Source organism: Schistocerca serialis, chromosome 2 (genome assembly GCF_023864345.2).
Source record: "Schistocerca serialis cubense isolate TAMUIC-IGC-003099 chromosome 2, iqSchSeri2.2, whole genome shotgun sequence".
In the NCBI taxonomy this organism is placed as follows: domain Eukaryota; kingdom Metazoa; phylum Arthropoda; class Insecta; order Orthoptera; family Acrididae; genus Schistocerca; species Schistocerca serialis.
Window position 1 is genome coordinate 263,303,072 of NC_064639.1, and position 27,762 is coordinate 263,330,833.

At 45.6% G+C, this 27,762-nt stretch overlaps 1 protein-coding gene across 1 annotated transcript in view; it reads left to right on the forward strand.

The window, feature by feature from the left end:
• LOC126455887 (Down syndrome cell adhesion molecule-like protein Dscam2) overlaps positions 1–27,762 on the forward strand; it is a 225,813-nt gene that overhangs the window by 140,200 nt on the left and 57,851 nt on the right. Inside the window, exon 10 of the mRNA XM_050091647.1 lies at positions 23,352–23,780. Coding sequence (XP_049947604.1) covers positions 23,352–23,780 — 429 coding nt within the window. The remainder of the gene's footprint in view (positions 1–23,351; positions 23,781–27,762) is intronic.

Genomic DNA, 27,762 nt, shown 5'->3' on the forward strand with positions numbered 1-27,762 from the left:
TGGTGACATATGGAGGGTTTCCTACCATGAGGAGCGTGCTGGTATAGCCGAAGCGGTTCGAGTTCCGGTCCGGCACAAACTTTCACTGTCACCAATAATATATGCAGGTGGAATTTCATCATATTCACAAATGCGAAAATAAATCTTACATTTCAGATCGGCTGACAATCGCAGGAGTGACTGAAAGACATTGCACGGTACCTCGAATCTACACAGGCATTGCAACATAAAACGAAAAGCATGGCATCTTGTGTTATGTTGTTCAAAGATAACCTAACGGAAACTGCGAAGAAAGGACCCAGCCATCGGCCGTAATGTGCCCCCAGTTGTTTATGATATTGGCTATGAGAACCAGGTTTTGTCAGTTGTGTAGTCAATAGCAGCTGATACGACCAAGCCAGGCACTGGGTCCATATGACATTGACGAATGTCTGGAAAAAAAGTTCCCGCGCTTCTCACGGGACCGGTGAGCCTCTCTCTACTGCCGCACTAAGGGAAGCTACACTATTAATTGTGGGGTTTTTCTGTCGATAACAGACTGTTATGTCAACACTTCGTGGCTTTTAAAAGATATTGCGGAGGGGTTAGAAATGATGATATCGTTTCCACCGCGATTATATGGGCAGCTTAATATCCAATATGCCGATCAACCTCTTACGCCAATCGTGTGCGCGCCGGAGTCACCAATGTATAACTTCTTTCTTACAATCACACGTAGCACACAGTGACGCATTTTGTAAGCAAGATTTTCTTTTTTTTTTAGTCATCATTCTTCTGTCTGGTTTGATGCGGCCTGCTACGAGTTCGCATTCTGTACCAACCTTTTCATCTCATAGTAGTACTAGCAAAATCCGTCCACAGTTCTTTGCTATATGTATTCACTCTTTGTTTTCCTCTACAGTTTTTCTCCTCAACCACTACCTCTAGTATCATGGAGGTTATTCCCGGGTATCTTAACAGATGTCCATTTATCCTGTCCTTTCTTCTTGTCAGCGTTTTCCGTATATTACTTTCATTTCCGATTTTGTGGTGAATCTCCTTAATTACCACCTTAGCAGCCCACCTAATTTTCAGCACTCTTCTGTAACTCCACATTCCAGATGCTGCGATTCTCTTCTGTTCCGATTTTACTACAATCCATGTTTCACTGTCAAAGAATGTGGTGCTCCAAACGTACTTACTTACTTACTCACTGGTCATACCGGACTCGGGAGTCCATCACCGCAGCAACGTATTTTCGCCATCTGTCTCTGTCTTGGGCTATTTCTTTCCATTCTCCTTCAATACCTAGGCTCCTCAAATCAGCCTCCACATTGTCCTCCCATCTACGCCTCGGTCTCCCCACAGGACGTTTTCCCTCTAGGTGCCCTGCCAGTACTCTGCGCGTTGCCCTGCCCTCATCCATTCGAGCTACGTGACCCGCCCATCGCAGCCTACGTGATTTAATAATACTGATTATGTCAGGGCTGGAATAGAGTTCGTGAACCTCTTCGTTACGCAGTTTTCGCCACTCTCCGCTAATATCATCCCTTTTTGCTCCAAAAATTTTCATCAAAATTTTGTTTTCAAGTAGTCGAAACGGGTTTTCATTTTGCACAGTGAGAGACCAAGTCTCACACCCATACAGCGTAACTGGTAGAATAATAGTTTTGTATAGTCTAATCCTTAAATTCCTAGACAATATCAGTGATGAAAGTAATCCATTCAGTGAAAAGTAGCACGCATTTCTCGCCCGTAATCTCTTCTTCAGTTCGGATTCAATCTCATTTCTCGAAGTGATGTCCACGCCTAGATACTTAAATGTGTTCACTTTTTCAAACTGAATGTCTCCAACTCTTAACATTTCCTGATCTATTGCTGTTGCCATTCTAGTAGTAACCAGGTATTTAGTTTTGTCTTCACTTATCCTTGGACCTACATCTTCACCAGCCTTGATTAACGCATTCGCATTTGCTGTTACAGTTTCCTATCGCTAATGATGTTTAGATCATCTGCATACCCTAATATCTTAATATTTCCATTTAACTCCACAACCTCTGAATTATCTGCTGCCATTCGTACAATATATTCTAGGACTAAATTAAAAAGTAGCGGAGACAGAGCATCTCCCTGCTTAAGTCCGTTCTTTATTACAAATTCTTCTGACACCAATTTCCCCACGCGTAATCTACCTTTTGTGTTTTTCAAGCTCACTTCTATAAGTCTAACATACTTCTTTGGTATTCCAAGTTCCAAAAGAATTTTGTAGAATTTTGACTGCAGTACTGAATCATATGCTCCAAACGTACATCCTCAGAAATTTCTTCGTCAATTAAGGCCTATGTTTGATACTAGACTCCTTTTGGCCACGAATGCCTTTCTTGGCAGCATTAGACTTCTTTTGGTGTCGTCCTTCCTCCAATCATCATGGTTTACTTTGCTGCCCAGGTAACAGAATTCCCTTACTTTATCTACTTCGTGACCCCGATTCTGGTGTTAGGTTTCTCTCTTTTCTCACTTCTGATACTTCTCATGACTTTCGTCTTTCTTCGCTTTGCTCTCAGTCAGTATTCTGCAATCATTTAACTGTTCATTCCATTCAACAGATCCTTTAATTCTCCTTGACTTAAACTGAGTAACGTCGTCAGCGAAGCTTATCATCGATATCCTTTCACCTTCAGTTGTTTTATTTCTGTCTTTGCTTCTTCGACGTGTAACAGTAGGGGATAAGGAGCACATTCCTCTCTTTCACCCTTTCCAATCCGAGAGCTCCGATTTTGGGCTTCTGGTCTCATTGTCCCCCTCTTGTTTGTTGTAGGTATTGTATATTACTCTTACTTCCCTACAGCTTACCCCTATTTCTTCAGAATTTCAAACATCTTGCTCGATATTACATGGTAGAATGCTTTTTCCAGTTTCGAAAAGTCTGTGAAAGTGTCTTGTTTTTTCTTCAGTATTGCTTCCAATATGAACCATAACGTCAGAACTGCGTCTCTGGTGCCTTTACCTATCCCAAAGCCAGACAGATCGTCATCTAACACATCCACAGTGTTTTTACCGCTATTTTATACATTATTCTTGTGAGCAAATTGGATGCATGAATTGTTAACCTGGCTGTCCGATAATTCTCGCACTTGCAGGATCTTGCAGTCTTGGGAAATGTATGGACGATGTTTCTCCGAAAGACAGGTGGTATATCACCAGGCTGATACATTCACCACAACGTGAATATTCGTTTTGTTGCAACTTTCCCAATAGATTTTAGAAATTATGATTTAATGTTATCTTTCCTCCCGTATGATTTAATCTTAATTCGTCCAAAGTCGTTTAAATTCAGACGCTAATACTGGATGCCCTTTCTCTTCCCCGTCGACTGCTGGTTCTTTTTGTGCACGTCATCAGGCAAGTGTTCCCCAATAAGAGGTCTTCAGTGTACTCTGTCGACCTATCCCATCACTCCTCTGCTTTTATCTGCATATACATAGCACTCTTAATGTTACCGCCCTTACTTTTAATTTCACCGAAGGCTGGTTTGATTCTCTATACGCTGAGTCTGTCCTTCCATCACTAATTTCCTTTTTCGATTTCTTTGTATTTTTCTTGTAGCCATTTAGCCTTAGGTTTCTTGCTCTTCCTGTTTATTTCATTACTGTATGATCCGTAGTTCTGTATTTCCGAATTTCCATGAGCATTTTTGTACTTCCTTTGACGTCTGGTTTGAATATTTCTTCCGTTACCTATGTTTCTTCGCATTTACCTTCCCTGTACCTATGTTTCTCTTTCTAATTCCTATGATTGCCCTTTTCAGAGACTTCCACTTCTCTTCAACTGAATTGTGTGCTGAGCTGTGTTTTATCGCAGTATATATAACCTCAGAGTTTCAAGCATACCTGTTCATTTCCTCATATACTTTCGCTACCTCTTGATCTTCTGCTTGCGACATCGGCATGTATACATGAACTACCGTTGTCGGCGTTGGTTTTGCTGTCGATTCTGATACTAACCCAGCCACTGAACTGTTCACAGCACCACACTCTCCCTTTTGTTCGTTATTCGATTCTTTCTCATGATCACCTACCCCCTTGTAAGTCCCCTTTCGAAAATTCGAAAGGGGGATTAGTGCAGTATCAAATGGAGAGAACATGACGACACTTTTCAATTACATGCCACACATTCTGTGGATGCACATTATTTGTCTTTAATTCGGTGGTTTCCATTGCCTTCTGCATCCTCATGTCGTTGATCACTGCTCATTCTACCGCTTATAAGACCAATTCCCCACCCCAATGGCAATAGATGCCCTGAACGTCTTTCCGCCCCTTTATCTTCTTTGACAAGCGCTTTGGCAGAACAAGGTTGGGTTATAATGTCTCAAGTCTTCGGCTGCCATTGCTGATGATTTTCGTTCGAAATTTAAGCTGTGACGAGGTTCGAAGTCTAGATCCAGGACGTTTTGATTACTAGTCAAAGACGCTACCCCTAAGACACGGGGGATATCTGTAAGATAAGAGACCTTAAAATTAAGAAACGTGATATAATGGTCGGCAAACGTACTGGTAAAAGAATATTTAACGTGTAATCAAGATGTTTCCAAAGGATATGCTTTAGTTTCAGTACTTGTGTGATAAGCAGCTGTGGGACGGACATGTTAATGGACGGATAACACATCAGCTCTGGTTGTCCCTTGAAACCAATGTGTAGCTAATTTATGTATATAGAATATGTTGACTACTAGGTCTTTGAATCAGGATGACAAAAGCTAATGGCGTGATACTGACTTGTAGGTGAAACATTAATCGCCTGCGGACACGCTGAAGACATGCTGTCTTTTAATCACATTAACGGAATCCATCCGTTCTGCATAGGAAGCCGACATACAAAGGCCATACTTCCAGAAAATGTCTAATCACCATCCGCTCCAAAAAATCGGGTACCATACATCATCTCACATCATAATCATCATCTTCGTATGCTTCCAGACAGGTGGATATGGAGGTTATGAACAATTTGCCTCTATTTTGCTCAATCATGATATACTTCTTGCCTTGATAATGTTTCCGTTTTCTCGTCTAATCTTCAGATCCTCCTTCATCTGATCCAGTCATCTGTTTCTGGGTGTTCCTTTTGGTCTTTTCCCCTGCACATCTCTATTCAAGTATCTTGTTTTCGCAAGCAGTTATCCTTCGTCCTCTTCATATGTCCAGACAGTTGAGCCGTGCAGCACTCAGTCTTTCGGTGTGACAGATCAACTGCCACCTGTCCTCTAATGGATACCTTCCTAATTTTGTCTCGTCTAGTCTTCTGCAAGGGTGACCACGGAAATCTCACTACACAAGCTTTTAACTTGACGAAATCTGCCTTGTTACTTACAAAGCACCCCATGCTATATACAATGTGAGATAACGTTCTAAACCCGATCTGTTTTGCTCTCACATTAACGTTCTTCTCCGAAACAAGGTTCCGTACTGGGTGAAAAAATTTAAATACCCAACCTACTTACTTTATCCTGTACTTCTGGTGTTGCAGTTCCATTCTGTTATACTGTACTGGCCAGATAAATGAAATCTTCCACGTTTTCAATTCTTTCTCCATCCAACATCAGGTTGCCCTGAGCAGACGTCCAGCTCAAAACTGTTACTACCGTTTTGCTCTCACTTACCGTCAGCTGGTGCCTTTTAAACCTGGGGTTCAATTCATGTAATCTTCCCTGTACGTCTTGTTCTGTTACTCCCCGAACAGCTCCATCATCAATAAAGACTGAAGCTTTGCGATCACCGTTTACTATCTCCCTAATTTGCTTTATAATCACATCCAAAAGGGCTATAAAATGTAATGGAGAAACTGCACGACCCTGATGCATTCCTCTCTCTATACGTCTCCATCTACCATTTCGCACTTTTATACAATTTTATGGCTTTCATATAGCATTTGAACATTCGTTATTAGGGTGTTTAGAACCAACAGATTCTCACACTTTGGGGCAATGTCAGTACTATTTCCAGAATCCAGGAATATTATAATTAACCCATTTGATTTTTTATGATACTTTTCCATTAACTATCTACCAAGGAACCCCTTGAGTGCGAAGTCGCGAAAGGCCAATGATGTTTGCGGCATTCTACACCCCACGTCTACCGTGCAAACACAATATTGACTGCTAATGGCAACAGGGGTTGTGACTGGAGGTATTTAATGGTGAGCACAACATGAGGCGACGGAGTATAGTTGGACTGCAATAGCCGACGAATATCTCGCGTCAGTGGTAATGGTGTTGACACAAAAAACAGCAACGGCAACGATAAACAAAGCAAACATTGCATTACATCGAAAGCAACAGTTGCCGAAGTTGATATTTCGTCAGAACGCAACCCAAGTAATTTCGCTGATTGAGAAAAAAGTGGCAGATGAAATAATATCTTTTCTGCAAGATGAGTCAGTGCAATGTGCGGTGGTGTATACGCTCGACTATGCGGACAATGTGCATGAGGAGTGCATTGATGACGATACGAAATCAAAAAGTGAATGTGATACTGAAACAGTTGTCGAGTCACGTAGTTCGTTATCCTTGTCGGACAGGGAGCCACAAATTCTGACTCCAGTGAAAACTGGTAAAGGACAATCGCTGTCCAAGGACCGGGTACTAAACACAATTACGTACGTGGAAGATCAAAAGATTTGGAATAAGTCCTCTGTAGTATGATCGAGTAAGAAGCACTACGGAAATTCAAGGAGAATATTGTGCACTTCTTACAAAAACAGGTGTTTAGCATGTTTCAAGAATGCCCGATACAATTTACAGGATGTGCGTGATAGTGACCTACTGCGTTATGCGCATCAAACTGCGAGCGACGTAGATTTAAAGGGAAGCGATGGACAGTTGCCTAACTTCAAACTGCGATACAGAATTGGAAGACATAATATAACCAATTTCAACGAAAAGTGAACCTGACGATGCATATGAAACGGCGAAATCGGCCTCAAAATTTGTAAATGAAATAACGACTTATACTATCGTTCAGTAAAGAATTGTGTTTCAACTCCAACCAATCGGGATTTGAAGAGAAAATATATATGAAAAGAACCCTGGAAATTAGAGGTATCACGACACTTATATCAAGATCGGATAACATCAATGCCTTAACGCATCGATGTTCGTATACAATCATGCCGATTGTTATTCTGGATGGAAAATTGGTTGAAAAGTTGTTTATTGTGTTACGAGAAGTTGAAGGAACTCTCTCCCCCCCCCCCCCCCCCCCCTACGATTCAATCTCGTTGAGATGGTCTGTCAAAGGCACTAGGGAATATTTACACTGATCAGCCAGAAAGTTATGATCAACGACCTACTATTGGTGTAAACCAGCCCAGATCATAGCAGCGTCACCTGCGAGGAAAGCACTGCTTGCCATACATACGCAGGGTGTATGTACTACCAGTGACCGTGTTGTCCGCGTGTATAATGGTAAAGGCGCACGATCTACCTGAGATGGATCGAGGGCGGATTGTGATTTCCCGGAGGCTCGACGCGAGCATTTCGGAAACTGTGCAAATTGTCGGGTGTTCGAGGAGTACTGTGGCGCGTGTCTTCAAAACGTGAAGAAACAAAGGTGAAACCACGACCAGACGTCGTGGGGTTGGGCGACCGCACTTCATTACGGATGTCGGACGCCGTATGCTCGGCAGACTGGTAAAACAGGACAGGCGGCGAACTGTGGCGGAACTAACAGCGGACTTAAGTGCTGGGCAGAGTAAAAGTGAGTCTGAACACACAATGCATTGAACACTCCTAACGACGGGCCTCCGCAGCCAACGAGCCATGCAGGTGCGAATGTCAACACCACGACATCGGCTGCTACGACTGAAAAGGGCACGTGACCGATGGCACTAGACATGGTACAGTGTAAGAGCATCGTATGGTCTGATTAATCCCAATACCTTCTTCATCATGCTGGCGGCATGGCGCGAATCGGTCATCTCTCAGGGCAACAGTTCCTTGACATCTCTACTACGGCAGGGAGACATGCTAGCGGCGGTTGGGTGATGCTCTTAATAACATTCATGTGCGCATCCATGGATCCAGTGGAGGTCATGCAAGGTAATATGACTGGCAAGGAGAGTTGTACACCGGCTGCACACCACATACATCCCTTCGCGATGATCATTTTCCAGACGGTTGCGGCGTTATTCAACCACATAAAGCGCGATGACACGAAGACAGGGGTCTAATGGAGTGGTTCCAGGAACAAAGTGGCGAGTTCCAGTTGATGCGCTGGTACCCCTACTCGACAGGTCTGAGCCGATCGAACACATCTAGGATGTTGTTGAACATGACGTCAGAGCTCATCGCCCCCCTTTTCGGAATTTTCTGGAATTATGTGACCCGTGTGAGCAGCTACGGTGTCAGTTCCCTACAGCAACGTATCACGGACTCTGCTTCCTTGCCACGACGAGCTGCCGCTGTTGTCCGTGATAAAGGTGAACATACCGGCCATTACGTAGGTGTTCATAATGCTTTGGCTGATCAGTGAATGTCACAGAAGGAACAGTGAGAAAATGGGCATAAAATAAAGACACCAGTTGTATGAGCTCTGCAAAATAACTTGTCTTTGCTTGGTTCCCGATCTACGTATAAAAGTCATACTTCTATCACATTCCTTGAGAGCGAACTATCCCTCCTAAAAAGTGTGTGACATCTAGAACCACTGGATAAATTCAGCCTGTGGATGTTTCTTTTTTTCCGTGCCTATAAGGAATATTATCGCACAATGTGTAGATACGTCTCAAAAGATAGCCAGTTTCACGATAAACGCCACGACAAACTGTTTCGTATTCGGCTGCATTCCATCAGATTGCATTATCTCACATCACCTAGTTTCACCAATAAGATTCTGTATGCTTCTCTTGACAGTGGATATCTAGCTGAACGTCCTGCATGGTTTCTTTCTCCCAAGGAGCTCGCCTTAGTCTTGATGGTGCGAACCTTCGTGTTTACCGTGGCGCGCCATTTTTCATTCGGTGTTCGTGGTGCAAGCTATTGGTTTAATTTGAACATTTCTTGAACGTCGACGATTTTCATTTTGTGAGGAGTAAAGCATATATCCCACAGACGGTTGATCTCTACGCCTTATGCACACTCATTTTCTGTCATCCTCTTGGTGCACTTGGTCATCCATTAACAGCTAATACAGGGTTATTACAAATGATTGAAGCGATTTCACAGCTCTACAATAACTTTATTATTTGAGATATTTTCACAATGCTTTGCACACACCTACAAAAACTCAAAAAGTTTTTTAGGTATTCACAAATGTTCGATATGTGCCCCTTTAGTGATTCGGCAGACATCAAGCCGATAATCAAGATCCTCCCACACTCGGCGCAGCATGTCCCCATCAATGAGTTCGAAAGCATCGTTGATGCGAGCTCGCAGTTCTGGCACGTTTCTTGGTAGAGGAGGTTTAAACACTGAATCTTTCACATAACCCCACAGAAAGAAATCGCATGGGGTTAAGTCGGGAGAGCGTGGAGGCCATGACACGAATTGCTGATCATGATCTCCACCACGACCGATCCATCGGTTTTCCAATCTCCTGTTTAAGAAATGCCGAACATCATGATGGAAGTGCGGTGGAGCACCATCCTGTTGAAAGATGAAGTCGGCGCTGTCGGTCTTCAGTTGTGGCATGAGCCAATTTTCCAGCATGTCCAGATACACGTGTCCTGTAACGTTTTTTTCGCAGAAGAAAAAGGGGCCGTAAACTTTAAACCGTGAGATTGCACAAAACACGTTAACTTTTGGTGAATTACGAATTTGCTGCACGAATGCGTGAGGATTCTCTACCGCCCAGATTCGCACATTGTGTCTGTTCACTTCACCATTAAGAAAAAATGTTGCTTCATCACTGAAAACAAGTTTCGCACTGAACACATCCTCTTCCATGAGCTGTTGCAACCGCGCCGAAAAAAGCGTTTGACTTTGTCATCGGGTGTCAGGGCTTGTAGCAATTGTAAATTCTGCTTTAGCCTTTTCCGTAAGATTTTCCAAACCGTCGGCTGTGGTACGTTTAGCTCCCTGCTTGCTTTATTCGTCGATTTCCGCGGGCTACTAGTGAAACTTGCCCGCACGCGTTCAACCGCTTCTTCGCTGACTGCACGCCTCTTACAGCGGCATCCAGAAGCTTTAAACTGCGCATATCATCGCCGAATGGAGTTAGCACTAGGTGGATCTTTGTTGAACTTCGTCCTGAAGTGTCGTTGCACTGTTATGACTGACTGATGTGAGTGCATTTCAAGCACGACGTACGCTTTCTCGGCTCCTGTCGCCATTTTGTCTCACTGCGCTCTCGAGCGCTCTGGCGGCAGAAACCTGAAGTGCGGCTTCTGCCGAACAAAACTTTATGAGTTTTTCTACGTATCTGTAGTGTGTCGTGGCCATATGTCAATGAATGGAGCTACAGTGAATTTATGAAATCGCTTCAATCATTTGTAATAGCCCTGTATTATTGCAGTCGTGAGTGTTAACACAACATTTTCAAATGAACCTCACTAAAGGCTGAACTTGTGATCTCACACGCAAAGGGTTCCTTGTTGGTGCAAATATGAGATATGAGGTCTGTTGTTCCTCTGATGCTTGAGATTCCATGTTCCACCTCTTCAAAATGATTTTCTAACAACAATCTTAATCTTTTCTCAATAATTCTTTTGCAGTATCTTAAGACTCTGAGATAACAGTGATAACAGGGCGAGTCTTCTGTTATTAGAACACTTTCTCGTATTTCCTTTATTGAACAGTGGTATTATAATACCCGTCTTCCAGTCATCTGGTACTTTATTTTCGTCTGAAATGACTCCCAGGGTTTGATATAACCACTGCACTCACTGGAAGTCTGCTGTCTTTTCCATGTTAATCTCGACCGGCTGACTTGCCTCCTTCCATGTGCTTCAAGGCAGTGTCAGCCTCTGCCAAGGTAACAAAAGATCATCCCACTTCAGGTTGTGGTAAATTCGTTATTTCCTGTTGCTCTTCCGTTGTCTCTTTGCCATCCAGTAATATTGTGAAGTATTTTTTCATCTCTTTTGATTACCCGCCCTTTGCTCCGCTATCCACTGTTGGACTCGGTAACATACTTAAAGTTGGGACCAACTTCAAACCTTTTACAGAAGTCAGCCTGCTCTTCATGCCACCAGCCGATCAGCGTTATTTACATGCAGCACCATGAATTTAGCATATTTCACGTTCCAGTGGAGAAAAAACCTTAACTATGATTAAAATATAGGTAAACTCAACACGTGAGGAACACAGGAGCACTTTTCAGTTTCACTTAGAACGAAATGAAAAAGAAAATCTGTTCTGGCGAACACATTACAGTAATACGACAACACAGTGTGATGTGTCGACAGAAGTGCCGACACAGTGTTATTTTGAGGGGGCCGATAGGCACGCTATCTAACGCAGACGGGCGTGAATTCTGGAACAGGATAACTATTGAATGGTAGCAAGAAAAGTACGTAGCTGCTTTATACTTAACTTTAATGACTCCTTGTGATACATCTCTCTTGACTATACAAATGCGACTCGTAAGATACATGCACTGTTACAATTGGCGCCTTGCTAGGTCGTAGCCATGGACTTAGCAGAAGGCTATTCTAACTGACTCTCGGCAAATGAGAGGAAGGCTTTGTCCGTATTGTCGCTAGCAATGTCGTCGTACAACTGGGGCGAGTGCTCTATCGTATATCGAGACCTGCCTTGTGGTGGCGCTAGGTCTGCGATCACACAGTGGCGACACGCGGGTCCGACATGTACTAAATGGACCGCGGCCGATTTAAGCTACCACCTAGCAAGTATGGTGTCTGGCGGTGACACCACATTCCTCCCCCGCAAATCGGCGAACGGTCGTGAGATAAGGCTTCCGCCCGCCGTGGGGAGGACCCCATGTTGACGTATGCGATGAGGTGGGGAGCCTAACAACAGGCGAGGCTGTGCCACCCGCACCCGGCCATTCGGTCCGAGGGGATCTAGGAAACGCCTGAAAACCTAGTCCAGGGTGCACGTCAACATGCGGTGTATGCGCCCGTAAAGAAACAGGAGGGGCCGAAGGGTCGACCTCCATTGCGTCGGGATACCCGACGCGCGATGACGTCATGTGGTCCGGAGCGGGCAAGAGGTCCATGGCGGAGGACGGCTGGTCACGGGAAGCGATCGGCGGCGCGTGACCCAGGGAGGCGCTTGGCGGCTGCAGCGAAGCGTCGAATGCGGGCGGCGCCGGCGGGAGAACAGGCGGCGGCGGCGGCGGCGGCTGCTGCGGCGGCGCGTCGCCATGGGGCAAAACGGAAGGCATCGTCGGTAACACCTGGGGATGAGGCGAGCCAGTAGATGGGTCCCCGGGGCGCTGACCGGACGGCACCGTTGCTGAAAGCAGACGGGGAGCGGCAGAGCCCGTGCGACGACAGAGGCGCAGCTGATTGAGATGCCGACGCACCTCACCAGAGGCCCCCAAAACCAAATACATCGCGCGGCCGAGGCAGCGAAGAATGCGCCCTGCGAGCCAACACCGTGAACCTCGATAGTTGCGATAAAATACAACGTCGCCTGGAGCAAAAGCAGGAGTCTTCCGCTGCTCAGGAACCTGATGCGGCGGATGCAGCAAAGACATCAAGGTGCGAAGAGGACGACCGTGGAGCAACTCAGCCGGCGAGCGACCATCTCGGGGCTGAGAGCGATACGACGACAAAAAGAGCAACAACGCGTCCTCCCGAGAATGCGACTCTTTCAACTTCAACATCTGTGACTTGAAAGTCCGGACCAATCGTTCAGCGGCACCGTTTGACTGAGGCGAAAACGGCGCGGATGTCAGATGTTGAATACCATTGGCCTGGCAGAATGACTGAAATTCTGCGGACATGAATTGTGGGCCATTGTCGGAAACAATAGTCTGCGGAAGACCTTCAATGCAAAAGATAGCAGACAACGCTTGGATGGTGGCAGATGACGTCGTGGAAGACATCCGGACAACAAAAGGGAAATTACTGAAGGCATCTACCAGAACCAACCATCGAGCATTCCAGAACGGACCAGCAAAATCAATGTGCAAGCGTTGCCAAGGGGAAGTGGCTTTTGGCCATGCAAAGACTTTCCGCGGCGGTGCGGATTGTTGTTCGGCACACGCCATGCAAGAAGAACACATATTCGTAATCGCAGCATCGATTCCGAACCAAGTACAGTGCTGACGAGCAAGTTGTTTCGTTCGCACTATACCCCAATGTCCTTGGTGAAGAAGCCGTAAAACAGAGGACTGTAACGAACGTGGGACCACGACTCTGGACTGATCATTATCAGAACGCAACAACAAAACACCACGTCGAACAAAAAGTCTCTCCTTGTGAGCAAAAAATCGGCGAACCAACGGATCCTCGATCCGAGACTTTGACAAAGGCCATTGCGTAGCAACAAAACGCAAAACAGTAGCAAGGACAGGGTCAGCAGTTGTGGCTGTAGCTACACGACGAAAATCAATCGGAAACGATTCGACCACTTCATCGGTTTCCGAATCAATGAACATGCAAGCAAGTTCGGAAGAATCGAATGCTTTATCCTCAGCAACAGGCAAACGGGACAACGCATCGGCGTTTCCGTGCTTAGCAGTGGACCGATACAAGATATCGTAGCGGTACTGCGAGAGGAAAATAGACCAGCGAATGAATTTCTGCGCCGTACGTGGAGGTACAGGCTTGGTCGGATGAAAAAGCGATGTCAAAGGTTTGTGGTCTGTGATGATGGTGAAGTGACGACCATACAAGAAATCATGGAACTTAGTAACACCAAATACGAGAGCCAAAGCTTCTTTCTCTATCTGTGAGTAATTTGTTTGCGCAGACGAGAGCAATTTGGACGCAAAGGCAATAGGGCGATCATGCGATCCAACTTTGTGCGCAAGTACAGCACCGATCCCGAAATCCGATGCATCTACCATCAACAAAAGGGGTTTCCGGGGATCGAATGGCGTAAGGCAAGTATTAGAAAGCAACGCCGATTTCAACTGGCGAAAGGCGCGTTCGCATTCCGTCGTCCAGACGAACGGAACACCTTTACGGCGTAAGCGATGAAGCGGAGCTGAAATGGAGGAGGCATTGCGCACATATTTATGATAATAGTTAATTTTACCCAACACACTCTGTAGTTGTTTCACATTCTGCGGCGAAGGCAATTCTTGTATGGCACGGAGGTGCTCTGGACTCGGATGTATGCCTTGGGCATTAATGACATGTCCCAGGTATGGTAAGTCACGAGCAAAAAACACACATTTGTCCTTCCTCAAGCGAAGACCATTTTGTCGCAAGGCCTGAAATAATGTTCGTAGGTTCGCAAGATGATCTTCTTCTGTCTGTCCGGAGATCACTATATCGTCCAGATAGTTTGCTGCAGTAGGGACCGACGCACAAATAGTTTGTAAATATTGCTGAAACAACGCAGGGGCGGATGCACACCCGAATGGCAGTCTTTTGAAGCGGTACAATCCAAGATGCGTGTTAACCATCAATACGCGCTGGGATTCGTCGTCCACCGGTATTTGCAAGTACGCATCGGCTAGGTCCAACTTTGAAAAGTATTTTCCCGGGCACAGTTTAGCAAAAAGATCTTCCGGGCGGGGCAAAGGAAAAGTAGCAGTCACTAGTTGTGGATTCACTGTGGCCTTGAAGTCCACGCAAAGTCTCAATTTTCCGGAAGGTTTTGGCAAAATTACTAAGGGTGAGGCCCAGAGAGAAGCTTGCACACGTTCAATTACACCTTGTGATTCGAGATCGTTTAACGTTCTTGCGACCTCATCACGCAATGCGTGGGGAACATTGCGCGCTCTGAAAAATTTCGGTTGCGCGTTTACTTTCAGTTCCAAATGTGCTTCATAGTTTTTAGCGCAACCTAAGCCCGGTGCAAAAATGTCTGCAAATTCGTCACACAGACGAGAAACACTGTCTGAAGGCACAGTTTGATTCACTGATAGGACCTGATTTACAATAGACATGTTAAACAACTGAAATAAGTCTAAACCAAACAAGTTCACTGCAGTAGAAGAACGAAGAACGTAAAATGACACAAGTTTTGTTTGTCCCTTGTATGTTGCAAGAAGGCTGCACTGTCCTAACATAGGAATTTTCTGTCCGGAATAACTTTTGAGCGTAACATTTGTGGCACGCAACGGAGGTGCGCCCAGTTGTTTGTACGTGTCGTGATTGAGCAATGAAACTGCAGCTCCGGTATCGAGCTGGAATGGTATGACCTTGCCATTAAAGTCCAAATTTACAAAAAGTTTATTGTCCTGCTGACGACAAGAGCGACTGTCTTGTGCAATTTGAACAGACACTTGTACAGAATCACTTGCGAATTGACGTGATTTCCGACGACGTCGACACACAGTTTTTGCGGGACGAACACAGGCACTGTTAGAGAAAGTGTCACTGGACGAAGTGGAATTAACGACATGAATGTCCATGGGCGAAGGTCCACGAGCCTGAGTGTCCTTGGTTCGATTCCGGCGCGAAGCAAAGGGCCTGGAATGGTTGTGATTGTCTGATCTGAGCTTTTTCTGGCAAACACTTTGAACATGTCCGTTCCTATTGCAGAAAATGCAAATAGCTTGGCGTGACGGGGAATGTTCACGCGAATGCCTAGTAGCACACTGCGGGCATGATTTCACTGCATTTGTGTGCTGGCGCGGCACACCTGGCTTAGCGCGCAGCGGCAGCTGCGTCGAAGTACGCGAGGGCCGGTTACCGGGCCGCGCAGCGCGTCCAGCGGGCCGGTTAATGTTACACACGGCTGGCGAAGTTTCAAAAGATTCCTGAGCACAGTCAAGTGTGTCTTGTCTATCCAATATGTCTATCACTTGTTGAAGGGAGGGATTTACTAGTTTCAAAATTTGCTCCCATACGCGAACATCAGAAACGTTCTGTGCAATTGCATCACGCACAATTGTATCTGAATAAGAAAGGCCACAGTCACAGTCAAAAGAACACTCCCTAGTAAGTCCTTGCAATGTTGCTACCCACTCCCTATTAGTCTGACCGGCCGTACGTTTTGTACGAAAAAACGTATACCGTTTTGCAACTACATTAACTGTTTCTTTGAAATAGGCATCTAAAGCAGACAAAATTTCCTCGTAGGACAGAGTTGCTACGTCGCGTCGGGGAAACAATTTCACTATCACACGGTAGGTGGACACACCAACACAAGAAAGCAAAAACGGCTGCCGCTCATTACCTTGAATTCTGTAAGCGGCTAGGTGAAAGCCGAACTGTCGGGACCATTCCGTCCAGGACTCGTGGTTTTGATTAAACTGGCGAAACTGCGGTGCAACGGCATGGTGTGGCTGCGGGAGCGGTGAAGCGGCGGCTGCCGCATCGGTTTGAATGGCTCGTTGACCCTGGACGAGCTGTCCAAGGGCATCCAATAACGCCTGCGTCTGCTGATTCTGCAAGCGATAAAATTCGGACAGTACATCTGGCGAAGCCATGACACAAGTAAACGTAAGCAATTAGAAAGAACTCTTTACTCGTCGACAAATGATGTGTCGACAGAAGTGCCGACACAGTGTTATTTTGAGGGGGCCGATAGGCACGCTATCTAACGCAGACGGGCGTGAATTCTGGAACAGGATAACTATTGAATGGTAGCAAGAAAAGTACGTAGCTGCTTTATACTTAACTTTAATGACTCCTTGTGATACATCTCTCTTGACTATACAAATGCGACTCGTAAGATACATGCACTGTTACGATTGGCGCCTTGCTAGGTCGTAGCCATGGACTTAGCAGAAGGCTATTCTAACTGACTCTCGGCAAATGAGAGGAAGGCTTTGTCCGTATTGTCGCTAGCAATGTCGTCGTACAACTGGGGCGAGTGCTCTATCGTATATCGAGACCTGCCTTGTGGTGGCGCTAGGTCTGCGATCACACAGTGGCGACACGCGGGTCCGACATGTACTAAATGGACCGCGGCCGATTTAAGCTACCACCTAGCAACTGTGGTGTCTGGCGGTGACACTACACAGTGAATTTCAAAGACACTCACGACAAAGTTAAGAAAAAATGACGTTATATACGTCAAACTCTGGAAGCCATAGACATATATGAACATAACGGCGACGATGACGATGTGTTCCGTTCATGAGGCACATCCACCACCAAAACTTCAATATTGCCTAGTGCACTCGCTCTTCCGTCATCACTTTTCTTAAATGTGTATGTTGCATTTATCTTTTCGTCAAGCAACCGGCCCTCTTACAAGTCATAATTCTTTCTAGTGCTTCTTCACGATGCAGTCTCTTCTCATCCAGAGCACTAGACAAATTTGTTTGCTCTTCTTAACTGATTTTGTGTCATATGCAGCTTTGAACACTTATTCATCTTCACTGCAGTGAAGCAGATCTCTTCTACTTCAAGCTCTTTGCTATTACAACAGATATAGAAAACACAATAAAGATATGAGCACACATTTTTTTGTCATTGTCCACTGACACACCATGCACTAAACATTTGTTGGTATCGTTACTGCCGGCCGCGGTGGTCTAGCGGTTCTAGGCGCGCAGTCTGGAACCGCGCGACTACTACGGTCGCAGGTTCGAATCCTGCCTCGGGCATGGATGTGTGTGATGTCCTTAGGTTAGTTAGGTTTAAGTAGTTCTAAGTTCTAGGGGACTGATGACCACAGATGTTAAGTTCCATAGTGCTCAGAACCATTTGAACCATTTTATCGTTACTGTAAAGCGTATTCGCAGGTTTGGGTACGTGCAGCGCATTTGTTCGTTCTACATTAGACAATAATTCTGTGAGATGTTTTTCACTGTAGTTTTATCTTTGCACTTACCAACGCAATGAAAGCATATCTTACTAAGGATGGACGCCGTACTGAGTACCTCCTTGGCCGATGGCACTCAGCCCGCATCTCGTGGTCGTTCGGTAGCGTTCTCGCTTCCCACGCCCAGGTTCCCGGGTTCGATTCCCGGCGGGGTCAGGGATTTTCTCTGCCTCGTGATGGCTGGGTGTTGTGTGCTGTCCTTAGGTTAGTTAGGTTTAAGTAGTTCTAAGTTCTAGGGGACTGATGACCATAGATGTTAAGTCCCATAGTGCTCAGAGCCATTTGAACCATTTTTGAACCGATGGCACTCAAATGTAGGTCGCATGTAATAGCAAACATATTAAGTTAGGTCTACTCTTAGACAATAACTGAACATTGTGCGTTCATTTGTTTACTCGTTTGTTTACTGTTTTCTGTATGTCGGTTTATAATAGCAAAGAGCTTGCAGTAGAAGTGTTGTCTTTCACAGTAGCGAAGATGAACAAGTACTCATAAATCTTAAGGTGTGCATTTCAGCACTCATTTTTACTGGACATTTTTTCTTGTTTTGATCCATACTACCAACTCTCAAAATATGCATACGATTTCTAATACCCTTATAGATTGCTTACTAATCTCCTTTCTTTTTAGTCAATCTGCTTCAGAATATCTAAAAGTGTAGAGCATCCCACAGAATCAAAGGATTGTGCCCAAGTCAAGAGGAAACTGTACAATCCTAACCTGATTGGTATCACAGTTGTTCAAAAACTGCATTTTGCGGCATCAGATTTGAAGATGATCTGCAGTGCAGACTGAAACCTGTAAACAGTAATAAAATGTTGTGTTCCAGGCAGTGTTTGTTTATTTATTATAACAAGAAAGTGATCATGGTTCTTACAGTACGGCTTCAGTTAAGATTTATGGGATGGGTCTGATAAGCATACTAGTGACGTAATGGTTTTAGTGTGAGTGAAAGGAAAAGCGCTGAGGAGCCATTACGTTACAAGTCCATGACTGAACAACGACGGATAAAATGCAGGGTGACTGAAAGAGGAAGAACAGATTTCCATTGTTTATTAGAGACAAACTGTGAAAGACAGAAACATATTGCATATGGCACTGGATAGTGGAAGGTTGGAAGTCTTATGTTCTCACAGACAGTATACCATACACCCAACATTAGCACAACGCGTTGCCCGAGAAACATCGAAACGGTAATCCCTTCATTGCTCACACGAATCAACAGGTCCCTTTTTATCGAATTGACAACTTCATCAATTCTATTTCTCAGCTCTTTAATAGCAGCTGCCGTATGTGGGATAAAGACTCTCCTTTATTTGGCCCCACAGAAAAAAAAATCGCAAGGTTGGGTTAGGGTGGGCTCTTTGGGGGAGGAGATCAGACAGCGAGGTCAACGTTCTCATCGGGTTAGGGAAGGACGGGGAAGGAAGTCGGGCGTGCCCTTTGTAAGTAACCATTTGCTGGAGCGATTTAGGGAAATCACGGAAAACCTAAATCAGGATGGCCAGAACAGTCGTCCTCCAGAATGCGAGTCCAAAATCGCAAGGTATGAGGCTAGATGACCTGGGAGGCCAAAATCTTTTTCTCCACCTGTTCCAATCAAACCTTGTGTGATTGTATTGTTAAAATAACACCGCACCTCAGTGTGAAAGTAGGCATGCATAAAAATGAATTCACTGGAATCTTCGTGAAATTGAGGAAGCAATCAGTTTTTCATCACGTCCAGGTACGGCAGTCCTGTCACAGTTTCCTCCAAAAAAAACGAAAGGTCCGTATAGTTTGTAAAAACAAACAACAGAAATCAGTCTCCTTCATGTTCGAAAAAGACGCCAGGATTTTGTTACCCTCAAATCCTTACTTAATAGCGGTTTATTTTACCAGATAGATGAAACGCCTATTCGTCCGACAAGGTGAGTCGTTCGGAAAAAGTGTCCCCTGCCGTATGCTGGAGAACTAAAATCTGTGAGGCTGGTCCCAGCGGAGGTTCGAGTCCTCCCTCGGGCATGGGTGAGTGTGTTTGTCCTTAGGATAATTTGGGTTAAGTAGTGTGTACGTTTAGGGACTGATGACCTTAGCAGTTAAGTCCCATAAGATTTCACACACATTTGAACATTTCTGAGTACTGAAATGGAAAATCCTTACGCTCTGTCGGGGTCGCCGGGACGCAGTTGCTGCGTAACTTGTAAGGTTTCATATGCAGGGGTCGTTTCAAAACACGCCTCCCCGCTGCTTAAGGAATTTTCAGTTCCTGGCCTCACCGTCTTGTGGACTCCCGGTGAACGCACCTCGAATGTGCTCGACATTTTTGTCAGACATCCATGACCGACCAGTGCCCTTCCGTTTGGATATGCAACCAACTCTCAAGAATTTGTATGCCACTCACAAGTCTTCTTGTGTAGAGGCGGCTTCTTGCTGAATCGGCGTCGAAATGCATGTTGCTCTTGAACAATAAACGCAGATTCCAACAGACACAATAATTTCCTTTGTAGCGTAATCGCCAAGCGCTACAAACAAAAACAGAGATTCGCCTAAAGTCTTTAATAAAGAACTTTATTTATTTAATCGTATGGTGATTTTATACAGTATACAGTTGATATAAGGCAAATGATTTTATACAATATACATATGATATAAGACAAGATTAAACAATAAAGTCCGTATTTTTCAACCAGTTAATTAAGCTGGGTGTGAGAGTGAACAGGTCATAGGGAATTCCAGGGTGCGACTGAAGTGGACAGCGTTGGACTAAATGTTCAATTGTCTGCTATTCTTGATTACATTCACACACTGGTGAATTGATCCAGCGCCATTTGTACATGAAGTAGCTACAACAGCCATGTCCAGTCCTTAACATGTTGAGGCGGCACCAAAATTTCCTCGGTAGGTCAAAACCTTTTGGCTTATTTGTGGGATCAAGGTAATGGGCTCTTGTTCCCAATGTTTTGTTGACCATTCATGCTTCCAGCTTTCATTTAGATCAAAACCATCCGTGATGAGTTGTCCTGCAGTAACACTTGCTGGTCTTCCTGATCGCAATCGTTGCTGTGGCGGATGACGGAATTCCTGGTGCAGTGGTAGGGAAGGAGATGCAGAGATTTTCTTGGCCTCCCTCAGTAGAGCTTGTTTCCGCCTTAAGTTAAAAACGGCTCTGAGCACTATGGGACTTAACATCTGAGCATCAGTCCCCTAGAACTTAGAGCTACTTAAACCTAACTAACCTAGGGACATCACACACATCCTTGCCCGAGGCAGGGTTCGAACCTGCGACCGTAGCGGTTGCGCAGTTTCAGACTGAAGTGCCTAGAACCGCTCGGCCACACCGGCCGGCGCCCGCCTTAAGTGAGGTGGAGGGATGTGACTCAGTACAGTTAACCGTTAACCAGTGGCATGGGGTTGATTTGATGGAACCAGTAATGCAGCGCACTTTTGTGTCTACCTTCTTCACATGTACACTTTCCAACCAGACAGGAGCACAGTACTCGGCAGCAGAGTACACAAGACTGATGCCAGTTAAAAGCAGACAGTCAGCAGAGGTTCCCCAGGTGGTACCAATGAGCTTATGTAGTATGTTGTTCCCTGCAGCAACTTCATTAGAAAGCTTGGTGATGTGCTCTTTGCAGCTCAGGATTCTATCTGGAGTGATTCCGAGATATTTTGGGAAAGAATTGTACGTCAACGTTTGTCCATTGAGCAGAACTATTGGTTTGTAGTTCGCAGCACGATTCGCTAGATGGAAACAAGAGAATTCTGTTTTTGATGTGCTTGGGGTCAGTCTCCAGGTCTTAAAGAAAATTGACATCTTCTCCAGATCCTCCGTTAGAAATTCGTTCACCATCGTCGAAATGGTAGTGCTAAACGAGCAACAGTGTCATGGGTGAAATACAATATGCCCGAAAACATAAGTAATAACCGTCCTTTTCAGGATCATCCTACTAGAGACGAGAAACACCTAGTTCGTATTACACAGCTTAATATTGAAGGCATAAGCTCTGCCAAATAAACGAATGAAATGTGTCCTTTCTGCTTGAATGAGCCGGTAACAAGCAGGTGCTTCCACAATGAGATTTTCACTCTGTATTGGAGTGTGCGCTGATATGAAACTTCCTGGGAGATTAAAACTGTGTCCGACCGAGACTCGAACTCGGGACCTTTGCCTTTCGCGGGCAAGTGCTCTACCATCTTTTTTTTATTTTTTGTTTTTTATTTGCTACCAGTTGCTACGATATATATCTTCGGTATATTAGTGTACTATGTGCGGCGTTCTCCTAAACTAACGCGGCATAACTAGTCTGTTACACCACTAAACAGATCCGTTTCTCAGCTTTCCTACGAGATGGGACACATCATACCATCTACTGTCTGAGAAAAAGAGATAGTAAGAAGAAGCTATAGTTATCGCGCCCGTCTTACGGCCGCCAATGTGATAACGGACCTGTACCTGCGGCCGGCCGTGAGCCAGCTATATAATCCAGCGAATTAAGCAGAGTTGTGACAGTGGAGAGGAGGATTGGTGTTGGCATAGATAGTGGGGTACTTAAAAGGAGTGGGAAAGTGGGGTCTGTAAGGCCACAAAATGAAGAGGAAGAGGATAGATAATAGTGGGGAGAGAAGGGTGAAAGGAGGAACGCTGATGTGGTGTGAGACAAGGGGGGAACAGAATTCATAAGATATGTAAAAATGGTGGCGGTTCTCATTGGGAAAGTAGTCAATTGATCAGTCGGACAGGATGTGGAATGTGTGTGTGTGCGTGGGAGGGGGGGGGGGTGAGGGGTTCAAGAGAGGTGTCGGTTTAGATGCGACAGCGTACCAGGATTTGATATTAGTGGGTAAACAATAACGACTGTTGGAGGCTGTTTTGGGGGGATAGTGTAAGACATAGGGAGATATTCAATATTTGTGAAGAGGGGTGATACAGGATTGGATCAATGTGGGGCTGGTAGACATAGTGAGGTTTTATTCAGGCACGGTGCCGTGTAAGTCTTTCCATCTGAGCTACCGAAGCCCGACTCACGCCCGGTCCTCACAGCTTTACTTCTGCTAGTATCTCGTCTCCTAACTTCCAAACTCGATCCGGCACACAGTTTTAATCAGCCAGGAAGTTTCATATCAGCGCACACTCCGCTTCAGAGTGAAACTCTCAATCTGGAAACATCCCCCAGGCTGTGGCAAAGCCATGTCATGCGAGCAGGAGAGCTTCTGTAAAGTTTGGAAGCTAGGAGACGAGATACTAGCAGAAGTAAAGCTGTGAGGACCGGGCGTGAGTCGTGCTTCGGTAGCTCACATGGGAGAGCACTTGCCCACGAAAGGCAAAGGTCCCGCGTTCGAGTCTCGGTCGGACACACAGTTTTAATTTGCCAGGAAGTTGCAAGCAGGTGATGTTAGCCGATGTCGGTTAACATACCCACAGGGGAATTCTGCGAAAGACGGCTGCCAAGGCGTGAATGGTGACAGCAGGTGCGAGTGTGGCGATGGACGGGTGTGAGCGTGTGTGTGTGAGCGTGTGCGTGGGTGTGTGCAGTGCCTGCCCGGCTGTCGGCGACGGCGGCCAACGTGACGGTGGCGTCGGGCGGCGAGGCGACGCTGCTGTGCGCGGCGAGCGGCGACGCGCCCGTGTCGGTGCAGTGGCTCCGCGACGGGTCGCCGTTCGACGCCCGGCGGCAGCCGCGCTGGGCGCTGTCCGAGCAGCCGCTGCAGGCGGGCCTGCGCTCCGCGCTCACGCTCACCGGCGCGCGCCGACACGACTCGGCCGGCTTCGAGTGCCGCGCCTCCAACCGCTACGGCAGCGACCTGCGCCGGATGCGCCTCGTCGTCCAGGAGCCGCCGGAAGTTCCGGCGGGGCTCACCGTGCTCGCCGTCTCCAGCAGGGCGGCCAACCTCACCTGGCAGCAGCCCTACGACGGCAACAGCCCCATACTTGAGTACATCGTCCAGTACAAGACCGGCAACGGTAAGACAGAAAGCCTCGAAGGTCACCAGAGACCATATTGGCCGTAAATGGTTAAACGATTTCCTTCATCGCCAAAATAATTTTGTTATTACCTCAGAAAGCATTTCGTGAGAACCACATTACTAGATCTGTGATCTGAGGCATTAAAAGGAATACATTGCAATAACACAGAAAAGGAGAAAAATTTAGGGTGTAATGCGCACAGGTTCAGATATTTCTATCGGTGACTGAGGACGGTGTACTGAACAACCTTACGTCTATATTTACGTTCTTCTCAGACTAACTACTGTAGGCATTATGAGTAGTATGTTTTTAGGTTGGTTGATATCTCCAAGTACACTACTGGCCATTAAATTTCCTGCACCACGAAGATGACGTGCTACAGACGCGGAATTTAACCGTCAGGAAGAAGATCCTGTGATAGGCAAATGATTAGCATTTTCAGAGCATTTAGACAAGGTTGGCGCCGTGGCGACACCTACAACGTCGTGACATGAGGAAAGTTTCCAACCCATTTCTCATACACGAACAGCAGTTGACCGGCGTTGCCTGGCGAAACGTTGTTGTGATGCCTCGTGTTAGGAGGAGAAATGCGTACCATCACGGTTCTAACTTTGATAAAGGTCGGATTGTAGCCTATCGCGATTGTGGTTTATCGTATCGCGACATTGCTCCGCGCGTTGGTCGAGATTCAGTGACTAATAGCAGAATATGAAATCGGTCGGTTACGAGGATAATACGGAACGCCGTGTTCGATCCCAACGGCCCCGTATTACTAGCAGTCGAGATGGCACGCATCTTATCCGCATGACTGTAACGGATCGTGCAGCCATGTCTCGATCCCTGAGTCAACAGATGTGACGTTTGCAAGGCGACAACCATCTGCACGAACAGTTCGATGACGTTTGCAGCAGCATGGACTATCAGCTCGGAGACCATGGCTGCGGTTACCCTTGACGCTGCATCACAGACAGGAGCGCCTGCGTTGGTGTACTCAACGACGAACCTGGGTGCACGAATGGCAAAACGTCATTTTCTCGGATGAATCCAGGTTCTGTTTACAGCATCATGATGGTCGCATCCGTGTTTGGCGACATCGCGGTGAGCCCACATTGGAAGCGTGTATTCGTCATCGCCATACTGGCGTATCACCCGACTTGATGGTATGGGGTGCCATTGGTTACACGTCTCGGTCACCTCTTGGTCGCATTGACGGCACTTTGAACAGTGGACGTTACATTTCTCATGTGTTACGACCCGTGGCTCTACCCTTCATTCGATCCCTGCGAAAACCTATATTTCAGCAGGATAATGCACGACCGCATGTTGCAGGTCCTGTACGGGCCTTTCTGGATAGAGAAAACGTTAGACTTCTGCCTTGGCCAGCACGTTCTCCAGATCTCTCACCGATTGAAAACGCCTGGTCAATGGTGGCCGAGCAACTGGCTCGTCACAATACGCCAGTCACTACTCTTGATGAACTGCGGTATCGTGTTGAAGCTGCATAGGCAGCTGTACCTGTACACGCCATCGAACCTCTGATTGACTCAATGCCCACGCGTATCAAGGAAATTTTTTACGGCCAGAGGTGGTTGTTCTGGGTACTGATTTCTCAGGATCTATGCTCGCAAACTCCGTGAAAATGTAATCACATGTCAGTTCTTGTACAATATATTTGTCCAATGAGTACCCGTTTATCATCTGCATTTCTTCTTGGTGTAGCAGTTTTAATGGCCAGTAGTGTATTAACTCAAAAAGCATTTTGTGAGAACCGCATCACTAGATGTGTGACCTGAGGCATTAAAAGCAACGCATTGCAACAAAACAGGAAAGCAGAAAAATACCGGATGTAATGGGTACAGGTGCAGATATTTCTATTGGTGACAGAGGGCGGTGTACTGAACAACCTTACGTCAATATTTACGTTGTTCTGAGACCAACAACTGTAACCATTATGAAAGTATGTTTTTAGGTTGGTTGATACCTCCAAGTACATATGGCATGAGCAAGCCATAAATACTTACATTCCCCTGGGCAGCAGATCAAGTGTTGAACTGTGGATGTGTGTAAGCAAAATGATAGTCTATACTGACATTATTGGTGCAGTTACGACTATGCAGAAAACATCAGGTAGTACCATGTAATTTCTTCTCTGAGAACTTTGTAGAAGTCCCTAGTGTTGCTCTGTCTGCAATTTGTATCGGTTTCCTCTCATCGTTTTCTGTCACATTTCCGTTTCTTTGTTCGAATAATTTTTGCTGTATTTTCTGGTTTCAGTGAACGTACTTCAGTCTCTTTCGTTTTTGCTGGACTTCCACTTCTTATCTGTTTAGACTAGGCTACTTCGTCAGATAACGTATTCCCCCATCTATATTTCCTTCTTCTTCGTGGTCGTTCTAGTTCTATCACTGTTTCTATCATTGTTTCTGTGATCTCATCCGAATTATCAGTCTTCTTAGTGTAAAGCTTTTTAACCAGTTCGTTCCCGTAGCGTGACAAATTTTGTGTTAACTCTATGGAGTTTTGTAATTTTGGGATTTGGTTTTTTAAGTCGGAATTTGGATTTGTTATCTCGTAAAAAGTGTTACTAATCTATTCCTACCCCTCTCTTGAGTCGTACGTTCATGATTTCTCTATGGCTTTATTTGGTCTTGCCACGTGATCCAGTTAATATGGACCTGTGTCTTCTTCTTCCTCGGTAGTTTTCTGGAAAAGCTTGACATTAGTTTTAAGTCAAGTTAGATAACTAGCCAATCTTGATTACCCTTTCTCTACTCTTAATGACACTTTTGTGTGGAGGAAAATTTCCTACTGTTGATTTGTATTTATCTTCTCTGCCGATCAGTTCGTTGAGGTCTCTTACGAGCAGTTTTATGTTGTGCTTTGGTATCTTTTATGTCTCATTTTCTGGTATTGCCCAAAATTGTCCGGCTTTTTCTGGATTAATTCGGTTGCTATTGTTAGGTACATGTGCGTAGCTCTTAATTACTGATATAAACAAGAAAAGTTATATACACCCCGGCAAGGCCGCAAATTTTGATATGGATTCTCTTAAGACTCCGTTTGACACTGAGAGCTCTTCCAGGCGTAACGTCTTTCTGTTTGTTCTGTATGGCTGGTTTCCCTCTATACATCCTGATGCCCTCCGATTCAAATGCGTTCTCATCTCTGTATCTGGTTTCCTGAATTGGTAGTTGCGTCTGTTTAATACTTCTTCCAGATGTTTAAGTTTTCCAGTCTTTAGGAAAGTGTTCATGTTTAACATACCTAGCAAACGTTTTCTCTTAGGGTGTATGCGCGATGTCCTAGGACGCTACGGCTCTTCCTTACATAATGTTTTAGGCTCTTCAGTATCTGATGGGCTAGTTACATCACTACTTCCATTGATGAAAGACTGTTTACCTCCTGGAATACTTATCCATTCAGTGTTAGTCATTATGTCTTGGTTGTAAGTAAATTAGGAAGGGGTGTTAATCCGTTCGTGGGATGTTAAACCTGCGATCGAAACGCTAGATGGATCTCAACAGGTGGCCCATTGTGGAAAAAGACGCCTTCCGTAGCTGACCTCTTTGGTAACAGACGCTACCGATTTTTACATCCGCCATCAGCATGCAGACAGATACTGACCGCGTCTCACTTGTCGCTAGTCAGACGCGACGAGAATTTATGTTCTGCTTGGTGGATTGCCTCTTCCCCTGGATCTGCGTACTGATATCCGTCCTCTCCACCTTTACTATACTGAGGTATCACTGTCAGGAGAAATTAACTTATCTGCCTACATTGCAGTTGAGATTAATGGTTCAAAGGTTCAGACTTCTCTAAGCACTATGGGACTTAACATCTGAGGTCATCAGTCCCCTAACCTAAGGACATCACACACATCCACACCCGAGACAGGATTCGAACCTGCGACCGTAGCAGCAGCGCGGTTCCGGACTGAAGCACCTTGAACCGCTCGGCCACAACGGCCGACTTGAGATTA